Raw genomic sequence first — 22,015 nt, 5'->3', positions numbered from 1 at the left:
ATACCACAAAAGGGGGTTTAGAATGATGGAGATTTCCATGTTTTCACCACTTGCCAACCCCGTGCTTCCACTCCCCATTTCTCCCGAGTCAGGAGGAACCCCTCCCTTCCCTCGCCTTGCTTACTGAGCGGAGTGGAACTGCAGAGTGGGTCGTCTGGGGTTCTGAAGGACTCCGAGATGAAGAGCGGAAAAAGAGCAAGGGAGGGAGGGAGGGAGGGAGGGAGGGAAAGAGAGCACAGCGCAGAAAGGCGTGTCACCGTAGGATACAGGATAGGATATACTGTAGCTAACTGGTGTCCCCGAAGGCTCCCTTTGAAGTTCAACTTCCTCTATACCTCTATACCCCATAACACAACTTCCCTTCAACCCAATGGTGGAGGGTGTGGTCGTGCGTGCGTGCGTGCACGTGCGCTCCACATATCTCACGATCCATTATTCAACCTCCATCAACTTGTGTGTCGTCTAACTTTTAACCACTTTCAGCCTGGTGACCATGCCATCTTGTGCCAGGCATGGTATTGTTTCAAAATGTTCAAAAAGGAACATTTTCCCGAAATCCACCTCCCCTCCCATCTCCTCATCCATCTTTAACTCGTGCATTTTCAAAAAATAGCGTCAATAGTTAATATTAAAGCTGAAGCTATATCACAAGCTCCAAGTTTGTAGATTGAACATTTTCACTACTTTTCATTACTTGATAAGCTTTCTAATGCTTTCGTGACAACGTAGTGCGTAGTGTGATCATGTGGGGCATTCATTTATGGGAAAAAAACAAGTTATAATAATGGAAATCAGAGGTTTCTTCCTGACAGAGATGATAAAGGGCTTAGGTTGGTTGAACGTGTGTGCATACTGCATCTCTGCTTGTGTATGAGTATGTGTATGACCGAGGAGAGAGATTAGAGTAGTGGGAGAGTCAAGGAGACTAAACTAGAGAGAGGGGGGGGGGGGATAGAGGATAAATCAGAGGCCAAATCAATGGGCGCCAGTCCCTGGGCACAAAGCAATAAACTCCATTAACAAGGTGCAACCACATTAACTGGGGGAGAGCGGTCAAAAAGGATGAATATTGATATTGAAACCAACCGTGTGTTTTATTAGAGCCTTTATTTTTCTAACACTCCCCCCCCCCCCCACCCCACCCCCCCCGTGTGGGAGCTGGGGTTTTGCTTGTGACGTGCGTGCGTGCGTGCATGCGTGTGTGTGTTTGCGTGTGTTTGTGTGCACGTTGCTTTGAGCTGGAGTCCCTTCACCACATCTGCAATGCAGCAGAAAACACAAAAAAAAGCGAGCGAGACGGAGGAAGAGAGGGGGGCTCACGTGCTTTGATGAAAGAGTGATGCCGCTGAACAGATATTCTCTCTTTTCTGCGAGGCTTTGTTACAGAAAGGGCTTTTGTGTAGCAGCCCAGAGTGAAGGAACCCCCCTACCCCCACCTTTCTTGGTATTAGCTAACAGATAGGGAATATATAAAATCAGCCAGTTTTTCTTTTTTTTTTAAAGGCACACCCCTAAAAACCCCATGCAGGCACTCTGCAATGCACACATACTGCAGACCTGCACTCAGCCAAGCCAGAGCACATGTGGCTCAATACTATATAGAGTGATCTTATATGTACAAATCCAGAGTGTAAAGGCTGACCTACTCCTACTGTAATAATGGTCCACTTTTGCATTCTCTGGATTTTGGTCGACCGGAGTCCGGAGTCCGGAGAACATGTTGTCTGCACTGTATATATGTTTTCAGAAATAGCGAAACAAAACCTTTTCTTATCCTAAACAACTGTAGATGTGGACCATGTGACTCAGTATTATAATTTATTTTATTATTTCAAAGTATACATTACAACTAACAGCGTGTTATTCTGTCCATATATCGGTCTGCAACTCGAATGGCACTGAATCGGCAGTGGTGGTCTTGGAGCTCTGGTGCGGCTCAGTGGTGGTCTTGGAGCTCTGGTGCGGCTCAGTGGTGGTCTTGGAGCTTTGGTGCGGCTCCTCACTCTGGGGATCCTCACTGTAGGGGGCTCCAACCCGCCGCTGCCTGCCTTGCAATATGTTGACATGCAACGTATATGAGAAACATACAGTGGTAATGAATGATGAATAATGAACCCACCAGTAACAACCCCCCCCCTCCCCCAACTTTGTACACCCATTGTTAAGGTGGTGGCATTACAGTACACTGTAAACCAGTGGTTCTCAAAGTGGGGTCTGGGGACCCCCAGGGGTCCTCGAGGGGGGTCCCAGGGGGCCCCCATGCTAAATGACTCAAATCTTGTATGAGGATCCCTGGCACAAAATATTTTCAGATGGGGTCCGTGGCCAAACGCATTATTCATTTTGGGGGTTCTTGACATGAAAATATTTGAGAACCACTGCTGTAAACTATGCTAAAACAAATCTATTGTTATTAAAAAAAGAAAGATAAGAAAGTGTATTTATTTATTTATTATTTTGTTATGGAGTCAAGGCTTGTGCTTTGGGTCTTTCTCAGTGGAAATATATTGTGTGAATCTTGTAAATGAAAATCATTTGAGAAAATCTCAGTGGATCCATGAGGGGTGTTTGTGTGTGTGTGTGTGTGTGTGTGTGTGTGTGTGTGTGTGTGTGTGTGTGTGTGTGTGTGTACCTCAATGTAGGATGAAAACGTCTGCTTTGTATTCATGACCCCTGAAAACCGCTCTATATCTAGAAACTGACTTATGTTTTACAACTGCACTTGGATTGCTTTTTTGCCTCTTGGCCAAAAATAGTCGACCTACAGTACAAGCTCACAATGCGTAACGTTTTGTGAGCTTGTAGATTGGCTATTTTTGGCTAATAGCCAATCTACAAGCTCACAAAACGTTACGCATTGTGAGCTTGTACTGTAGGTCGCCCCCCCCCCCCCCCCCCCCACCCACACACACACACACACACACACACACACAGTCTATGGGAGATTGACTGACATTCATCCTTTTGAACGGGATTGGTCTTTATTGGCTCCATAAGGTACCTGCTCTGTGTGTGTGTGTGTGTGTGTGTGTGTGTGTGTGTGTGTGTGTGTGTGTGTGTGTGTGTGTGTGTGTGTGTGTGTGTGTGTGTGTGTGTGTGTGTGTGTGTGTGTGTGTGTGCGTGCATGGACAATCCAAGTTATTGTGATAAAAAGGTCTTCCAGGGAAAACAAAGGACTGGTTTTAAGGAAATCCCCATGATCTTATTTTCGTCTCATGTCTTCCAAAGGCAGAAAACAAAAACAACAAAGAAAAGAGTGCTTCAGTCTTCCAGCTATATATCAAAGCCACAACAATGACACTATTTTTCTACACAAAAAACAATAAATACGGGCAATAAAAATAGAATAAAACAAGAAATAATAATAATACATTATATACAAATATATCCATGCGAATGTGGGCCGGGGCACCATACCTCCCCTGTCACTGTTAAGGTGGTACGACTCCGACATCATCATAATCATAATAATCATCATCATTGGATGGAGGCAACAGATATATGAATGAGACATGAGGCTGGGACAGGAGACATGAGGCTGGGACAGGAGACATGAGGCCTCATGGGACAGGAGACATGAGGCTGGGACAGGAGACATGAGGCCTCATGGGACAGGAGACATGAGGCTGGGACAGGAGACATGAGGCCTGGGACAGGAGACATGAGGCTGGGACAGGAGACATGAGGCTGGGACAGGAGACATGAGGCCTGGGACAGGAGACATGAGGCCTGGGACAGGAGACATGAGGCTGGGACAGGAGACATGAGGCTGGGACAGGAGACATGAGGCTGGGACAGGAGACATGAGGCCTCATGGGACAGGAGACATGAGGCTGGGACAGGTGACATGAGGCCTGGGACAGGAGACATGAGGCCTGGGACAGGAGACATGAGGCTGGGACAGGAGACACGAACCTGGGACAGGTGACATGAGCCTGGGACAGGAGACATGAGGCTGGGACAGGAGACATGAGGCCTGGGACAGGAGACATGAGGCCTGGGACAGGAGACATGAGGCCTGGGACAGGAGACATGAGGCTGGGACAGGAGACATGAGGCCTGGGACAGGAGACATGAGGCTGGGACAGGAGACATGAGGCTGGGACAGGAGACATGAGGCTGGGACAGGAGACATGAGGCCTGGGACAGGAGACATGAGGCCTGGGACAGGAGACATGAGGCCTGGGACAGGAGACATGAGGCTGGGACAGGAGACATGAGGCCTGGGACAGGAGACATGAGGCTGGGACAGGAGACATGAGGCTGGGACAGGAGACATGAGGCTGGGACAGGAGACATGAGCCTGGGACAGGTGCGGGGGGGGGGGGGGCTGCCAGTTGACATAACCCAGCTGGGACAGATGACCCTGGGACAGGTGCAGGGGGGGCTGTCAGTTGACATGACGACAGGTGCGGTGGGGCTGCCTGCAGTTGACATGACCCTGGGACAGATGCAGGGGGGGGGGGGGGCTGCCAGTTGTGCGCGCCCATGAGCGAGGAGACACACGGGACAACAAGCATGCATGCGCCAATCATTTACTGGACACCTTCAAAGAAGAAGAAGAAAAATAAAAGTCTTTACCCCAATATTTACTCCCCCCCCCCCCCCCCCCCCTTCGCCCCCATCCCTCTCCACACAACTCTCCAGCCCCTCCCTCTGTTCCCGTTCCCACCCCCCACCTCCCCTTGTCTCTGCATTTGCAATATGACCTGTATTTATTTCTATAATATCTTACACAAAGTCAAAGGGAGACATATTATTGGATATAATTGAATAAAACAAACTAATATATTTGTATGATTGTAACCACTGGTCTCATGTGCATTTCCTTGAGTGTGGGTGTCTTTTTTTATATAGTGCCGTATACAGTTTGAAGCCTTTATTTATTATATCATTGCATTTTTGCCCAAAACTACTTGAAAACCCAGGTCTCATGTTCCCTAATTGTTTGATGATTACTTTGAATTGTGTTTTTGTCACTTTGCCTATATTAAATTTTTCAAGTCATAGCATTTTTTTCATCTGCGAACTATAGTCTAATTCAGGGATACTCAAATAGATTTACCTGTGGGCCACATTACAAAAATGGCAAGGGGCCAGGGGCCAGTAGATAAAATTACGACATTAATTATACTTGATAACTTCTCTCTTTCAATTGCTTTATTTTCGCAAAATGTATCAAAGTACAATGTGCATGCACACAATATGTAAATAAATAAATGTGTTACATTTTCTTGCATAAACACAAAGAGCTAAGTGAAGAGCAATTTCCGCAATTTCCGCAATTACCATTTCCGCAATTACCGCAATTTTCATTTCCACAATTTCCGCAATTTCCTCAATTTCCATTTCCGCAATTTCCATTTCCACCATTTCCGCAATTTCCGCAATTTCCATTTCCGCATTTCCGCAATTTCCATTTCCACCATTTCCGCAATTTCCGCAATATCCGCAATTTCCGCAATTTCCATAATTTCCATTTCCGCAATTTCCGCAATTCCCATTTCCATTTCCAACTATTAATGGCAGCTGGGTTTCATCATTCAAATAAAATAGAATTCTGTCCGTTTAGCTATAAAATTATGTCAGGGAATAGGGATACACAGTATATGTCTTTCATTTGCATTGCATCTCCCCCCCCCCCCGCCCAAGCTTTTATTTTCGTTCGAGTAATAGTACAACTCTAATAGTATTACTTATAATAATGTAATTAAAGATAACTTCATTCAGATTTATTTATTTTTATTTCATTTTCCAGATTTTTTTTTCTTCTTTTTTTTAGATTTTCATTGGTGGGCCAGTCATAATGGTCCCGCGGGCCTGATGTGGCCCGCGGGCCTGAGGTTGAGTATCACTGGTCTAATTGATCACATAACTGTTCCACTTACCAAGAGTGTGATCTTTACATTAGCCGTTCATCACATTGACATTCAAAGCTTTCCGAATCAAATCCGTCCAAATGAGTTTAGATTTCCCCTGGACTGATCTCCGACAGAGAGCTGGAGGGAAATATCTGAGTTTGAGTGATTGTCAAGAAGAGAGTTTTATAGCCGCATTTGATATGTGCCTTGGTTGTGTGAACTGTTAATAGTTTGCTTCTATCGTGATTAAATTGGCGGAGGGCCAAATGGCACTGACAGTGGGTGGGTATTCACACTGTTAAGCTTAGGCCTATATAGACAAGAGATTCGGCAATTTGTTCGGGTATTCTGGGTGAAACGGCATGCTTGTTCAAGCAAAACACACAGCAGGTACTGTAGGAATGTGAGATATCTGCTGGGGTAAAAGCAAAGAAGACGTGAGGAGAAGGACTAATGTTACCGTGATACTACTGTACTGTACTGGAATTTATCCATTGCCTTCATGAACTCACACGAACCCTGGCTGTGTTCCTATTCTGGGGTTAACACTCAAAAATAGCTTATCTACAAGCTCACAATGTGATTTTTTACTTTTTTTGCATATGCACTGTGAAATTGTAGGTCGGCTATTTTTGCCAAAGATATTTGGTAGGGAAAAAAGGACGAGGTCTAGTTAGTATATAGACCCCTGAGGGACTTCGGTCAATGAAGAATATAGGGTTTAAATCGGTAAAAATGTTCTGTCACTCTGCCAGTTGCATTGTTGTCATTTCGCCTCAATTATCATTGGCATGACAATGTCTGCATCACTTTAGTGAAAATGGCCAGACAAATAATCCATATTATGACAAACTCCATGGCTGCTAATACCTGAGGGAGAATGACATCCAAGGCCTCCTGTCAAATGCACGCACGCTACTGTAATGAATCATGGAATGCTTCTGGCAGACATACATGTCAGCATTATTCTCACCCTGAATCAATTGGTTTTTGATACTGCATGGTAAATTCACCCATAAAACTGGGGTTTGTCTGCTTTGATGGTTACTGTACTTAGCAGGTAAATCCATCCATCCTCAACCGCTTATCCGTAGTCGGGTCGCGGGGGCAACAGCTCCACCAGAGAGTTCCAGACTTCCCTCTCCATTAGTGACTTCCTCCTGGGGGATCCCGAGACATTCCAACTTAAGGCCAGTGAGTAGATGTGTTTCCTCCGACTGCGCCTTGGTCTGCCCCGGGGTCTCCTCCCAGTGGGACGTGCCTAGAGGACCTCCTAACCAGATGCCTGAACCACCTATATGCTGGCTCCTTTCCAGGCGAAGAAGCAGGTAAATTTCCAACTAGTCATGAGTGACTATCCAGTATCCACAAGCCAACTGAATCACAGTCGGGTGCATGTCCTGGCCCTTGACCTACACACAAAACAATTGCTGGTTCTTCATCGGTTCTTCAGTGGTGTGGAGAGGGGGGGGTCAGATTATTTTCTCAGTTAAAATGTCTATAGTTAATAGGCCTAATTCAGTAGAAGCAAAGTTACAAATATTTCTTTCTGAATGTACACTTATTTTGAATCTATGCGCCGACCACGGCAACGACAGACAGGCTGACCACATTGCAGATGCAGTTATAGTGTAGCAAGCAACTCTGACAATAGTACAGTATTACTGCAGACAGCTACCATTTGGATAGATGCACCAACGCAAAGCCAAGTAGCCAGGTGCCTATTAGATGGGGGTAGCACCCGTAGTTTCATTAAAGAGGATATTTCCAGAGCACTTAACCTGCCAGTTATAGGTAAAGAAACGTTGATTATGTATGTACAGGTATGTGTTTGGTTCCAAAACACCCCAGATAATTACCTGCAGGAAAGCGAAGGCTCGTTTGAGAAATATTAAGAACAATCAAAGCATTGATGTCCATTTACTGGAAACACCCAAGTTGAGCCAAACGGAAAGATAAGGATGGACTTGGAGGCAAAAGGAATGCCCATAGCAGATGTACCCATCATAGGGATGGATGCAGTGGAGTCCTAATTGGCGGAGACCAATATTGGAAAATGGTCACAGGAAAAATGGAGAGACTGAATGAAGGACTAGTTGCACTGGAAAGTGTATTTGGATGGCTGGTGCAAGGAGAAGTCACCACGCTAAATATCATAACTGAAGTTGTGGACATTGAAGTGATGCACATCAGCGTCGGAGAGGAACAGGCAATGTCTGTCAGATCAGTTACAACTTTTGGGAAATCAAATCCCTTGGAATCCATGCATGAAAGAAATGCATTGTGAGAAGGAAGACATGGCAGTGTATCCCAAGCCGTGCATATCCACGGATATCCCAAGCCGTGCATATCCACGGCTTCCCAAGCAGTGCATGATGCATATGTATCAGTATGCAAGAAGGGCTTAATATTCATATGTGTCATAAGCAAATATACAGAGTGTGTGTCCCAATCAAACCCAGGTTGAATCCATGTTGTTAATTCTTTTACAAAACCAGGCCCAATCATCTCATTAAAACACCTAGTAATATTGCTATTAAAAACGTTTAAGAAAATGTGTGTGTAACTTTCACAATAAACTCTTGATTTCCTGCCGTTCAGTTGTATTTTTTAGTTTTGGTTTATCATTATTTATTTTTATATATTTTGTTTTGCTGTGGTGATTTTGTATTGATTGTTTTCTCAAATGAATGGCTGGAAATTAAGATTTTACATACCGGGCGGTAGACCTATATATAGCGTATAAAACTCGCGAGACAAAGTATTTTTGGGGGACCCCAGCAGCCCAAAAGGTTGAGAATAATAAGCCCAGTCAGGGCACCCTGGGCAGGCAGCAGTTAGGTCTGGTGCTGTGCGGTCCTGCCCCTCCCTGTGGGGGGTAATGTGAGCGGACAGTTGTCTCTACTTACACCGGGGCTGGCCTGCCTGCGCCGCCGCTGCCTGCCTGAGTGACAGACAACAACAACTCAGGAGGACTGACTGATTTGAACAACAAGAAAGTCGAATGCCAGGATATAGTGTAGTCGCACTGTGGGGGGAAAGTTAAACGTCACCATAACTTGTATTTTAGGGAGAGAAGAGACTTGTTGAAGAAGTTCAGCTTGGCCGTCGCCGCCATGAAGAGTTTGGACATGTTGCTGCTGGCCTGTTGCGTGTGGAGTCTGTGCGCGCTGGGAGGTAAGAAGAGCATGTCAAGCACTGAAGCAGTCAAACCTACACTTGTAGGACGGCTATACTCAGTCTCAGTGTGTAGCCTACTGCACGCCAGTGGTTCTCAAATTTTGTTAACTCCGAGGGTAAATTTGGTTCCATTTGTACGCTCTCGGAGTTACAGATTAGACCACCTATAGGGTCCATCTGGGACCCCAAAGTCTCTACTCTGCGTCATTGCGATGCATTGTGACCTGTTATTTCCGGATACACCGGGGCACGAGCATGACACTGTTCTATGATGGTGAAGTCATATTTAATTTGGCCCATAAAGTCTGCTAAATAATGTAGTTGGCTAAGTTAGCTATCTTGTAGCTCTGGTCCATAGCCTTCTACTGCTTCTACGATTCTGCCCTGCGTAATGCGCGCATTTGAGCTATGGACCAGAGCTAGCTATCTTGTATCATCAGCTATTTGGTAGCGTTTGTGCAGGCCTCAGATTCAAACACAATGCATAAGGCCACATAGCTTATATTTGTGGAAAAAGTAGGCTATTATGGATCTGATACTGATGCTACAGTAAGTGTTTGGAGTGTGGACATAAAGGTGGGCTCATACAGGCAGGATTCAGAAACAATACATCATTTAACTAGGCTTACTACTAGGCTTACTTGTTGACCTATTTTGGGCATCAACACAATGGTGACAGAATGACAAATAGCAGAAGTAAGCAGGTACGGTTAAGAATAAGCCTGTGTATTTGAGATTTCTTTGTCAGTGGACTGACTCATTCCCCTTTTAGAGTTCACCTTGATTGATCACTGTTCATTACAGTCAAACAGCTTACAACACCCACAGGGACTGATCCGTTTAAAACCAAGTCAAACATCCCGCTGAGAGTCAGCTGTAAAGCACCTAGAATGTAACACCTTGTGAAGGGACCTATAATGTCCTTGCCGTTTATTTTTTTTGTTATTTTTACACAATAACTTTGGCAGTGGATCACTGGACATCAAATCATTACAATCTAAAAACGGTATTGAATGTTTATTTAATCTCTTAAAGGTTTCATGACATTCATTTTCATTTATCTTTATGACCTCAATTACACCCAAACAACGTGAACTTTCAACATTCAGTGGATTTTCTGTGTGCTGCGGGCTTCTCTGTGTGTTCTGAAGCCTTTTGAGCTGAAATGACATCAGACAAAATCTTTCAACAGTACTGACATCTGCTGACTGCTGGCAAAATTGTTATGTCTTATATGGGATTTGTGGACTGTTACATCACAGTCCACAGGCAAATCAGAGCACTTGTTTGAGCCTAATTATTCAGAAAACCACAGAACATCTACTCTACTGAATGTTCAAAGTTGAGGTTTTTTGTGTGCAATTGAGCTAAAAGAAAAATACATACCGTTGACTGGGATACCGTAGGCACCCTCCATTTCCCCCTCTATAAAAATATTGCCAAAAATAGCCGATCTACAAGCTCACAGTTGAAGTTTGATCTGCTATGGGACGCTGGGGTTCACGTAACCTTGCGTCACCTCGGAGGAAAGCCTAGGATTCAAATGGGTCACTCTGAAAGAGTCAATTCTTCTACTCTCTGAGTTCAATGAACACTATATAATTTGACGGTGTGCAAATAGGCTGACATTGTGCCATGTAGGAAATAATACAACGGACGAGATATTCTTCTATCAAAGTGGTTTTCAACCCTTTTTGTATCAAGTTCCATTATTTATTCAGCATTTCAGCCACGGACCACGGATTTAGCCTCTCAGACCAAAAACGTTGAATAATGTTCTTGTCGTAATTCCATGCTGTATTGACGTGGTAACATTAGGAGAGATGACAGGCAAACGTTGATCAAAATTGCAATATTGCAAATATGTGGTTGTGGGACACAAAATAGGAGAGATTGTGTGTGTGTGTGTGTGTGTGTGTGTGTGTGTGTGTGTGTGTGTGTGTGTGTGTGTGTGTGTGTGTGTGTGTGTGTGTGTGTGTGTGTGTGTGTGTGTGTGTGTGTGTGTGTGTGTGTGTGTGTGTGTGTGTGTGTGTGTGTGTGTGTGTGTGTGTGTGTGTGTGTGTGTGTGTGTGTGTGTGTGTGCGCGCGCGCACAGCTGCACACAGACATTTTAAAGATATTTTTGGGTCTTATTATTCCTTATTATTCCCTATTAATACACAGTTGCCAGCAAACTCTTAGAGAGGGAGGAGTGACACACAGCAAAGCCACGTACCCAAGTCATAGCTTCAGACATATTATTTCTATTCCACGAACATACATACTTGATTAATGGCGTCGGCTAAACGTCGTCGCAAGGTTAACTCAGACGTTTCGAGTCAATCTGTACTCTAAAATCCATTAAATTGTAATATCAATACTCCCCCAGTAGACCACTTTGCTGCGCCTGCATGTCTCTCTCTCTCTCGCTCTCTCTCCCTCTCTCTCTCTCTCTCTCTCTCTCTCTCTCTCTCTCTCTCATGTGTCATGTCTGCATACTTGCCTGCCAATAAAGGCTCAGAAAGACCCCAAAATAACCCAAATAAGGAAGTTAGGACAGTTGAGGGGGATATGGAGCTTAGAGTATATGAATAGAGACGGCACCCGGAGGAAACCCTGAGGAGAACTCGGGTGCCGTTCTCTATTCATATAATATACTCTAAGGGATGGAGTCTCACCACCACCTCATTCATGATTTTCTATACAGCACTGGTTCTCAGACTCTTGTATGTCAAGGACCACCCATCAAATTGTATTTGGTCACGGACCACCATCTGAGAATGTTTGGTGCCAGGTCAGGGACCTGGTATATAGGGTTAAAAACATTTTGCTGGCGGGTACCCTGAAACCCCCTCCTCAAGGACCCTGACCTGTAGTATGAGAGTTTTTCCTGCCCTTTCTGTATTTGTTTGTTTGTCTAACTTTTGTTGTGGACATTCTTTTATTTGATGGTTCAAGTTCAACTACCATTCCCCCCCCAAACACCCTGAACCTAGGATGGCTCCTCTTTCCACACGCCGCTCCTTTTCTTGACTGATACGTCTTTTTTTGTCTCCACCAGGCCAGGCCGAAGGCATGGGTAGAGACTAGAGTATGTTTTGTACTCCATCCGTGTGTGCGTGCGTGATTTGAACAAAAAGCCTCAATCAATCATGAACGCAGCGTGCAATTTACGTGAAATCTTTCACAGACGTTCCTAATAGGCTGAGGAATATATTCCACCCTTCACATTGGCCTGTTATAGCGCCACCATTAGGTGGATTTTTGCAAAACACATTTTTTGAACAAAATGCCTCAAATCATCCAATTGCCATCCAAGGCATAAGAAGAAATGGCACCCTTTTCACATGGGCCTATTATAGCATCACCATGAGGCCACAACCTGACCTGCCCTGGTGGAAACCTGTGCCCCGAGGGGCACTTTTTCTAGTTTTCTTCTTTTTTGAGTAGTGGGCACACTGTCTCCATCATGTAGCTTTGTGTGTCCCTTTGTCTCTACTGTTTAGGCCCCTATGTCTGTCTGTTTAGGGTACAAACAGGTGAGAAAGTGGCGCTGTTGAGCTTCACACACTGCACAGATGCATGATGGGAAGCTGAGTTTTTAGTGTACCAGTTACACTGGTACACTGTCTGTACAGGAGTTCAGTACAGTATAACAATTACAGTATAGTTCCACCGCTCACTTCACACAGGCGTGATTGACACACACTATTTGCTGTATGACAAAGTATAGATGGAGCATAAAACAGCATTGCAGCATCCGTACAGAGTAGAAGTCTAGAGGGTTTCCATTAAAACCAGGAATTCAGGAAAGCATCAGTGTCATTTAGCATTTTAGTGTTGGCTATTCAGGCAAGACGTTACTTACTTATTCAAAAATAGTAGATGTGCAAGCTCCACTTCGTGCCGTGCTGTGAACAGTGAACACTTTTGAAAAGTGATGGAATGGTTTTATAATTTTGCACACATCTTATCTTCTGAGTGGCCCTGGCACAAATAAAACAATCTGATGGCGGGGTCCTAGCCTAGTCAACAAATGGATAGGAGTTAGAGACAGTGCAATGACAACAATTAAGTGGCACGCACGCACGCACGCACACTTTAACGAGTGCAATTTATAGTCTCACTCCCAGACCAGACAGTTTTGTCATTTCCAGACAGGACCATGGTGGGGTTGATGATAATTATTGGATAATAAGTTATTGCTGACTGTCACCTCTCTTTTATGCAGATATTGTATCGTGCCTCCTTGGCATCGGGGTGCTGTTGCTTGCAGCTTGCATGCATTTATAACTAATCTACCTGTTGGGAATCTATACTTGGCCAGTTGGCCCCCTCCTTTTTTCCCTCTACACAATCTCTTTGCCAAAAATAGCTGATCTACAAGCTCACAGCTGATTTACAAGCTCACACACTAATACATACTAATTATCTCTAGGAAAATAATCAAAGGTTTCAGCCTTTTATAGCGAAGAACCACCTCCCTCCCTCGTCCACCAATGCGTCGCGTGGCCTAAATAATGGAGGTGCCTTCCCGGGTGATGGCTGTCATTTATTCCTGTCAGGCCTGATCCCGGAGGGGCCAGCGCTGTGCCAGGCGTGATGAATGCTGCGTTAGAAGAAATGCTTCCAACCTTCCGACATGGGAAGAAGGGGAAACGCACAGTTAATGGCAGCATTCTGTCTGGACAGGGTCCCGTTTCTGGTCATCCGCGTGTACAGTACATGACATACAGTGTGCTAGATCTATTCAATTATTTTATTGTTTTTGCATACGGTAATTGTTAATCGTTTCCACGTTGAAAAATGTCCATACATTTTAATTTCCCCCCCAGAAATAGCTACAGGCTTACAAAACATCACTTGGTGACGTGTTGTAATCTTGTAGATCTGCTTTTTTCTTGTAGATCTGTAAAAATCATTAATTCTTTCTCTTCCGACTAGGTGTTGGGCTGGCATTTATTAAGTTCCCAGTGCCACCATACGCTCACTATAAGAGAGAGAGTTTGCCCGCCACACACACACACACACACCTGGCACAAAAATAATTGAATGAAATGAAGTGATTTCTTATAGCCTATTTAAGTTATTTGTCATATCTTCCCAATCCCTGTGCAATAATGCAATTTGTAATTTCGAAGCCTAATAGGCAAAGAGAAATACAAATTATAACGTTCCAGTGTTCAATGCAAAAAACTCAATTAAATTGTTAAATGGCAATTATTTGTGTGACAATTAATCGTCAAGTTAAATTATAAACTGTGACACAGCCCAACAGTATTTAGCTGTTTAGTATTTCGCAGCCGCATCCATTCTGTGGTGGTGAGAAAATGAACAAATGAGATGACCTCGGTCAACATCCCCTGATAATTAATGGACACTCCCTCCAGGCTGCCCAATAAAACCTCCACCATCACAAATACCGCTACAAAAACATTAAAAAATCCAGCTAGTGCCGGATTTGGCCAGTTTTTTTAATATCTGGGCTATTTTCATTTTCGTTCATAAATCATCGAGGCTAGTTTGTAATGATTTTAAGTCATATCGCCCAGCCCTACACTGTGTCTACCATCCTATTGTTGACGAATTGAATGCATACACTAGGACCACACACACACACAAGCTCATAGTGTGGCACGAATGAGCTTGTATGAGACTATGAGGAGACTGTCATGGTCACGTGACGTCCTTGACCATGAGTTTCCTCTGTCTCTCCCAAGTCCTGCTCCTCTGACTCTGATTGCCCTGAGTGCCATCACCTGTGGAGGCCAGCTGAGCCAGGCTGGGTGATGAGCTCCAGTGACTATTTAAACTCTGCCTTGTGTTTGTTGTTCAGTGCTGGATCTTAAGTTAGTGTCAGGTTTTATGTTCATTGTATGTACTCCTGTTATCGTATGTCATTTACCAAGTAAAGTCAAGTTTATGTGATCTTCTTGTCCTGCCTTTGTTTGAGTTTCCTGCACTTTGGTCCTAACACCTGCAAACCGTGACAGAGACACGGTATTCATAAAGCATGACTGTGTGTCCCTGTGCCTGCAGACTCATCGGAGGGAGAGAACACTCTGATGAAGAAGCTCTTCGCCAACTACAACCTGAAGGTGCGCCCGGCGCCCACCACCGCGCACAGGGTGCCGGTCCGCGTGGGCATGATACTCTCCTCCTTTGTCGGCCTGGTAAGGACGCACGCACGCCACTCACGCACGCACAAAAGCACACACAAATGCACACACACATTTATATTCCTGTACTGTGTTAGGACAGCATTGTAAATAGCTGAAAATGCAAAACAAAAAAAGCTTGTAGATCAGCTTTTTTTTCCAGTGTGTGACATCTTCCCAGTACAACTAAGCGTGAGTCAGTAATATTTTATATTCTGTACATCGGACGTTTTCAAAACAAAGTTAAAAAGTGCTGCCACGGGACGCAGATACAATAAAACAACACATAAAACATACATTACTATACATATTCAGTTGATACTGTATATACAAACGAGAGCCCCCTTCGCAGGGAAGGCGAGAAGGCTAAAGCCCTTCACACACTCAGATTATCCAACAGTGAGGCCTGTTCCAGAACTGGAACGGGCTTCACTGTTGGAGTACAAATTTGACAGATGAACTTTCACTTGTACTATGGACCTTATTCAGAGGATTTGAGTGGCCGAGAGATGCAGTACAGTATGCAAAAAGTTCTTGAACGCAAGAGCAAGACAAGACCTTTTATACAGAGTTCCCAAACATTTTAATTTCTACAACTTTTTGCATTAGGCTACCGACCCCACATAACTCTGAGAGTGTGCAAATGGAACCAAATGGACCCAATTATGGGACTCCCTTATACACAAGAACGGTGTTCATAGAAAACGCCCAAAAAAGTATAGTTTTCTGGGGTCCCTTCAGACGAGAACAGTGTTTTCAAAGTGGAAATCTTTGAAAACGCCGTTTCCTCCCGTCTCCGTGTAAACGGGTAAAACAGTGAATCCACAAAACTTGTGACATCATGGCTCACAACACATATGTTCATTACATTGATGCAGAGCCATACGTTATATAATATTTGGAGTTCCTACAATGAGCAAAGCGCTCCCTCCTCGCCTATACAAAGCGCCGCTCATCAGCGATGGTGAATGTAAAACCATGATGTAAATAAAAAAAGCCTTGTGATAGGCGGCGGCAGCATTTATATAATGTATGTATAAAATATTAACCATCCCGTGGCACGCTCTGTCTTCAGTACATGCCTCTGGGCTGCCTGTCAGCCTGTCTGTCACTCGATGCGGTTAGAAAGCAGGCAGAGATTTGCCCCTCCGTTGTGGTCTCGAAGGGGGGGGAGCTACAGTACCTGGTTCTTCTTCTTGTACACGGGTGACTGACTGGTCTATCTGGCAGTCCCTTACTGCCACCTATAGTGACATGCACATTATAGCGTTTTCATAGAGTGTGCGTTTCTCGTGTAAAGGGTCGATAAAAACAATGTGAACACTTCCTTTCTCGTGTAAAAGGTGGCCTTGGTTAACATTTGTACACTCAGAGTTACAGAGCTTTAAAGCGTCCCATGTGGTTCCTTCCTCACTTTCAGAGCTGGGGCACCCCTTGGGACCCTCTCCAGGACCGCTGAGGGTCCCCAGACCCCACTTTGAGAACCGTTGTGATAAAGCATGTTCTAATACATCCTATACTTTATGGCAGTGGCTTTCAACCAGTGGTCCGGGGACCACCAGTGGCCCTTGAGGGAGTTCCAGGTGGTCCCCATTATAGCTAAATAGTGGAGAGTTGGTAACCCAACTAACCCTTATAGATCTTTAACTCTTGAGAGTGTAAAATGAAACCAAATGGACCCATACGGGTTTATTTGGTTTCATTTTCCACTCTCAAGAGTTACATTATTGTTAAACATCTTCAATACGTAATTTACAAGAAGTCTACACAATATTAGGGAATGTAGAATAATTGTTATTGTGATCAACTTTTGCCTAATGGTACAACCATCAATACATTTGAATTGTGGACAAAATCCTATCCAATGATGGTAAAATATTATTAGAGGCTAAATGTCATCAAATGGTGGTCCGTGGCTCAAATGCCAAATAAATAATGGGCCTTGATATGGAAAGGGTTGAAAACCACTGCTTTATGGGTTGCCAGTGAAAGGATGCGAGGAGTGTGAAAGGGAATCTGTATTTTTCAATTGGCACGAGCTGCAGGTGGGACAGGAGTCGGGACTGCCTGGCTGAGACGGAGAGAGAAAAGAGGCAAGAGCATTAGTCAAGTTGTGAAGAAAGTAGGCTATATGTATTAGTAAATCTAGATCTCTGCTTGATGGCGTTGATTATTTTTTCTTTATCTTTTTTTCTGCTGATGAGAAAGTTTGCCTCAAACCACAGGGACCTATCTTGCCATTTTTGACTATTTTGAAAAACAAATAGTTCAAATAGCCGATCTACAAGCTCACAGCGTGTCGATGCAAACTATTTTAAAATGTAAAATGTTTACACTACATAAGATTTTGTCCACAATTCCATGCTGTATTGATGTTGGTACCATTAGGAGAGATAACAGGCAAACGATCAAAATAACAATTCTTCTACATTCTATAATTGTGTAGACTAACAATAATTTAACTCTTGGGAGCGTAACATGAAACCAAATGGACCCGTATTTGGTTTCATGTTACGCTCTCAAGAGTTAAAGATCCATTTGGTTACCGTCTCTCCATCATATGTCTGGGGACCACCTGGAACCCCCTCAAGGGCCACCGGTGGTCCCAGGACCACTGGTTTGAAAACCAACTGCTGCAGGTGACGGTTTGCCTATTCATGCCAAATATTCAAATATATTATGGTGTTTTAAACATTGTTATAATTCAGCTATTGAAAAATAGCAGATCTACAAGCTCATAGCGAGCTTGTAGGTCTGCTATTTTTGAAAAAGCGTGAACATATTTATTGAAACGGTTGACGGTTTGCCTATTCATGCCAAATATTCACCTATATGGCCGCAGAATTGGGACGTGCACACTCTCTCTCTCTCGCTCCCTTTCCCTCTCTCTCCCCTTAAACCTCCCATCAAGGTCAGTCACACTTGAGGGGTATTCAGCCACATGGGTTCCTGACTTCTGGAGTGGAACGATCTTGAAAGCTGACCCACTTGGAAGCTCAAATCCCCCCCCACCCACCCCCACCCCAACACCACAGTGTTGCTGTTAGCATTCTCACAGACACACGCTGTAGCAACGTCACTATAGTATTACTCATCATGGCAATGCTCTTCTGGTCCATATTACAGGAAGTATCAGCTGCTAGGGTGGGGTGGGGTGGGGGGGGAATGTGGCTTATAGACAGTCCTCTTTCACATCTCTGTCTCTCTCTCTCTCTCTCTCCTCTCTCTCTCTCTCTGTCTCTCTCTCTCTCTCTCTGTCTCTCTCTCTCTCTCTCTCTCTCTCTCTCTCTCTCTCTCTCTCTCTCTCTGTCTCTCTCTCTACCAGCTGTCTGCCCGACATTCCTCTCTGGGTTTTAAAATAGCAGGTCTGCTTCAGAGGAGTAATGCACCCCCCTGGACAGTCAATCATACCAACCAGACCCTTTCCCCATACAAAGCATGCACGAACGCACACAATGTGTTGTGAGCTTATAGATCTGTTTTCGGTGCGTGACACTGGTATAAGTATAAAGGCACAACTCCAACCCCCTAAATCTAACCTTTAAACATCCAGTCCTATCCATTCCCAACCCAAATCTGAATCCTTTCCTAATTATAACTCTAACCCAAATAAAATAAAATAAACCATTTATCTTGTGGGGGCCAGGGAAAAGTGTCTATTTCTCAAGTTCCACTATACACTTGTTGGGACATTTGGTAGTATAGTAATGCACAGTTGCACACACACACACACACACGCACGCGCGCGCGCGTGCATGTGCCACGCACACGCCACAGCTGTGGTGATCTCAAGTTGTAACACCTTTTATCTGGGAATGTGTGATTCCAAAAGGTTAAGCCTGTCATGGTTCAAAGTAAAGGGCAATTTTTAATCTGAATCATATCGTGAGAGGACACATGGAAGTCTGTGACACTTTCTGGTGGGTTCTGTCTCTCTCTCTCTCTCTCTCTCTCTCTCTCTCTCTCTCGGTCTGTATCTATCATCAGCATTTCACGTTTTACGTTTTCAAGTTCATTACATTATTTGTCAGTGCTTAAAGAGAGAGAGCACTCTCGAGACAGAACACGTTGCTGAGAGTTATGTCAGTCCGATTTCTACACCCTTCTCGCAGAATATTAACGATATGAATCCAGTGCAAAGAAAAAGAGTCAATGAACTCGCCCTTTAAAAGCAATTACAGCTGAAGGCACAGTATAGGCACCTAGACAAAAAAAAAGGTCTATCAATTGAGGTTGTTTTCACAGCGTATAGATGGGTGTGGGGGGGGGGGGGGACGTCACTGTAATCCTTCCAAAAAGGATAAAACGCATGAGTGAATGTTCTTCTAATGCCAGTGTGCCCTTGGACAGACGCACCACACAGTATCCTCAAGGAGACATTTAGTTGCTCTACTCTACTGAAACTGCTGTGAGAGGGACTTTATCTTCGTATTACGTTCTCATACTCGTAAGAGAGAGAGAAATCAAGAGATTAACGGCACTAAAAAGAGACCTTGTACCTGATGGGACCATATCCAAAAAGAACAGTTATAGAAAGATGCACACGGTCTCCATTCACATTGGGTCTGTGGTAGAATAATAAAAGGAACTTTCATTATTTTGACTCTTGGTCTGTTTAGGACCAGGTGTCCTCCATTTCTGGAATCCCTGAAAGCAGCGTAGTTGCCGGTGCCTGTCGCTGATGCAGCATCCCTAATTATAGTTCCACTTCTTTCCATTTGTTTGGCTTTTTATAGCCTGGAACTCACCTATGCTTTCTATGGCATAGGCAGCTCCCGGCAGGATCCGCCGGGAGAAACTGTGCGCAGCTGCTGGACATGAGACTAATTAATTAGAGCGACAGAGAGAGAGAGAGAGAGAGAGGTGTGTGTGTGTGTGTGTGTGTGTGTGTGTGTGTGTGTGTGTGTGTGTGTGTGTACGGGTGTGCGTCAATTTAACAAAGGTGCAGACGATCAGAAATCAGCAGAGTGTGATCGACGTTTGCGCTACTCTATGCCAAATTGAAGTGGACTCGGACCCAGACTTTGTTTTTCTCCCTGGAAATAAAAAAGTCTGTGTTTCCGAGGCTAGCCGTTTTACCCCGGTTCCCTTTTTTGTTATTGTTCTTTTATTGATGCTATTGTGTGGTCTTATTATTATCAAATGTATGCAAATCCTGACATTTATGCACCATTATTTCCCCTTTTTTAGAACATGAAAAATGAAGAGATGAGCACGGTTGTTGTCATGAATATGGTAAGTGTGTTTGTGTTTGTCGTCGGCACTCTGTCGCCTCACAGTGGTGCCTCATGTTACTGCATGCTTGCTGCAGCATAGCCAGCCTTCACCTGCCTTTTAATTTGCGATGCATATTGCCCACGCTGTGATATTCGTATCACTATGCGAGGCTAGTGCTGTTACCCGGTTTGCTTGTCATCCTAAAGGTATTTTCACACTGGAAGCGACTGACTAGTACTAGTCATTCATTTTCATTGAGAGGTTACCATTAAGACCGTGGGAAAAGCCCCTAACTAAATGCATGCTCCATTGTTCACAACTAGGGCTGGGCAATTAACTGATATATCACAACCGATATTTATAACCATTTGTAACCAAAAACAAGTTTTTTAATTAGTTGTTTCTTATAAATTGATTAATTTGATTAACCACTTTCTTTTTACTCAATTTACAAGCGGCATCTCACAATGCGCACGACATCATCGCACAGTCGTACTTAGCCCATCGTAACTCAACCCATTTTGACCTGAGATCAGATATCAAAATGTCTTCTAAATCCTGACAGTTTTCTGAAAAAGCTATGTTTCTATGTCAGTCGTTCTTCGATTCTTCAAAAATGGCAGACCTACAAGCTCGTAGCGCGCCACTCGGTGCTATTTTTCAATAGCTAAAGCATAACATAATGCTAACACCGAAAGGGTTTCCCGTCCCCCAAAATGGATTAATTACGTAACAATTTTAAGTTGTGCGCCGGTGGAGAGACACCACCGCCGTATATACAAATGAAAAGGGAATCACTCACTCACGGCAAAACAACAACCACACATAGAACCAAGTGACTCATAGAACATGATGGAGCGCTCAAATTAAATATTATTTACCACCTGTGAACAATACATCAATCACCGGGCCTAATCATTACACATGCGCCGCGAACGCGAGCAGTTTCTCCGCGCTCGCGTCCTCTCGGGCAACTTCAGCGTGACCTCCCGTAGCACTGACGCCGATGTGTTTATCAGCGTGTGCCCCCCCCCCCCCCCCCCTCATCTGCTTGGAGCTCACACACGAGCAAAGTGCCGTGAAAACCCACTCCAAACAAATTGCTCGCCGAGCGAGAGCAACCCCCGCTCCTCCTAATCGTAATGCGCGGCGTACAGTATGATGCGGAATGAGAAATTATGCTAATGGGAGTCGATATTATGCATGAGCGACCGCGCGCGGATATTTCCCCCCGCGGTAACGAATGGCAGTGGCAGCGAAATTAGAAATAAATTGATGAAATGACAAATTGTTTACGTTTTGTCAATGGAAAGGTTTTCAGCCTTCTGTCTCTTTTCTGTTTCGTCCCGCTCCACTGCTGCACGCTGTGTTTTCTCTGTTGTTTTTTTTTTTTTTTGCTCCATTTTCTATCCCTTTCACTGCATTAAAGCTGCAATCCGGAACTTGTTTCAATAAATTAAACTTTATTTTAGCCAATCTTTATGGTGGTGCATACTGTACATCATAACTAGTACATCTTCCATTGATACAGTCAGGTAAAGGACAGTTACTGGTCGACAAGTAGCGCCGCTTAACCCATTTAGGCCTGACGTCGACATTTAAAAAATGTCTTTTTAAAAT

At 44.2% G+C, this 22,015-nt stretch overlaps 2 protein-coding genes across 3 annotated transcripts in view; both read left to right on the top strand.

Annotated features, from left to right (window-relative positions):
- The window catches only part of LOC308335722 (signal recognition particle receptor subunit beta-like), a 398,251-nt gene that overhangs the window by 261,708 nt on the left and 114,528 nt on the right, over window positions 1-22,015 (top strand). The gene's annotated exons all lie outside the window — the stretch shown is intronic.
- Window positions 8,752-22,015, top strand: part of chrnb1 (cholinergic receptor, nicotinic, beta 1 (muscle)) — a 45,690-nt gene continuing 32,426 nt past the window's right edge. For both annotated transcript variants that reach the window (XR_013966084.1, XM_080792882.1), the window contains exons 1-3: window positions 8,752-9,038; window positions 15,060-15,193; window positions 20,369-20,413. Coding sequence is in view for 1 of the 2 variants with exons in the window: in XM_080792882.1 (XP_080649008.1) it covers window positions 8,978-9,038; window positions 15,060-15,193; window positions 20,369-20,413 (240 nt within the window). In the remaining variant the exon portion in view is untranslated. The remainder of the gene's footprint in view (window positions 9,039-15,059; window positions 15,194-20,368; window positions 20,414-22,015) is intronic.

The sequence above is a fragment of the Protomyctophum bolini genome (assembly GCF_963924005.1).
Source record: "Protomyctophum bolini genome assembly, chromosome: 20".
Lineage (NCBI taxonomy): Eukaryota > Metazoa > Chordata > Actinopteri > Myctophiformes > Myctophidae > Protomyctophum > Protomyctophum bolini.
This window is presented reverse-complemented; position numbering and strand designations above follow the sequence as displayed.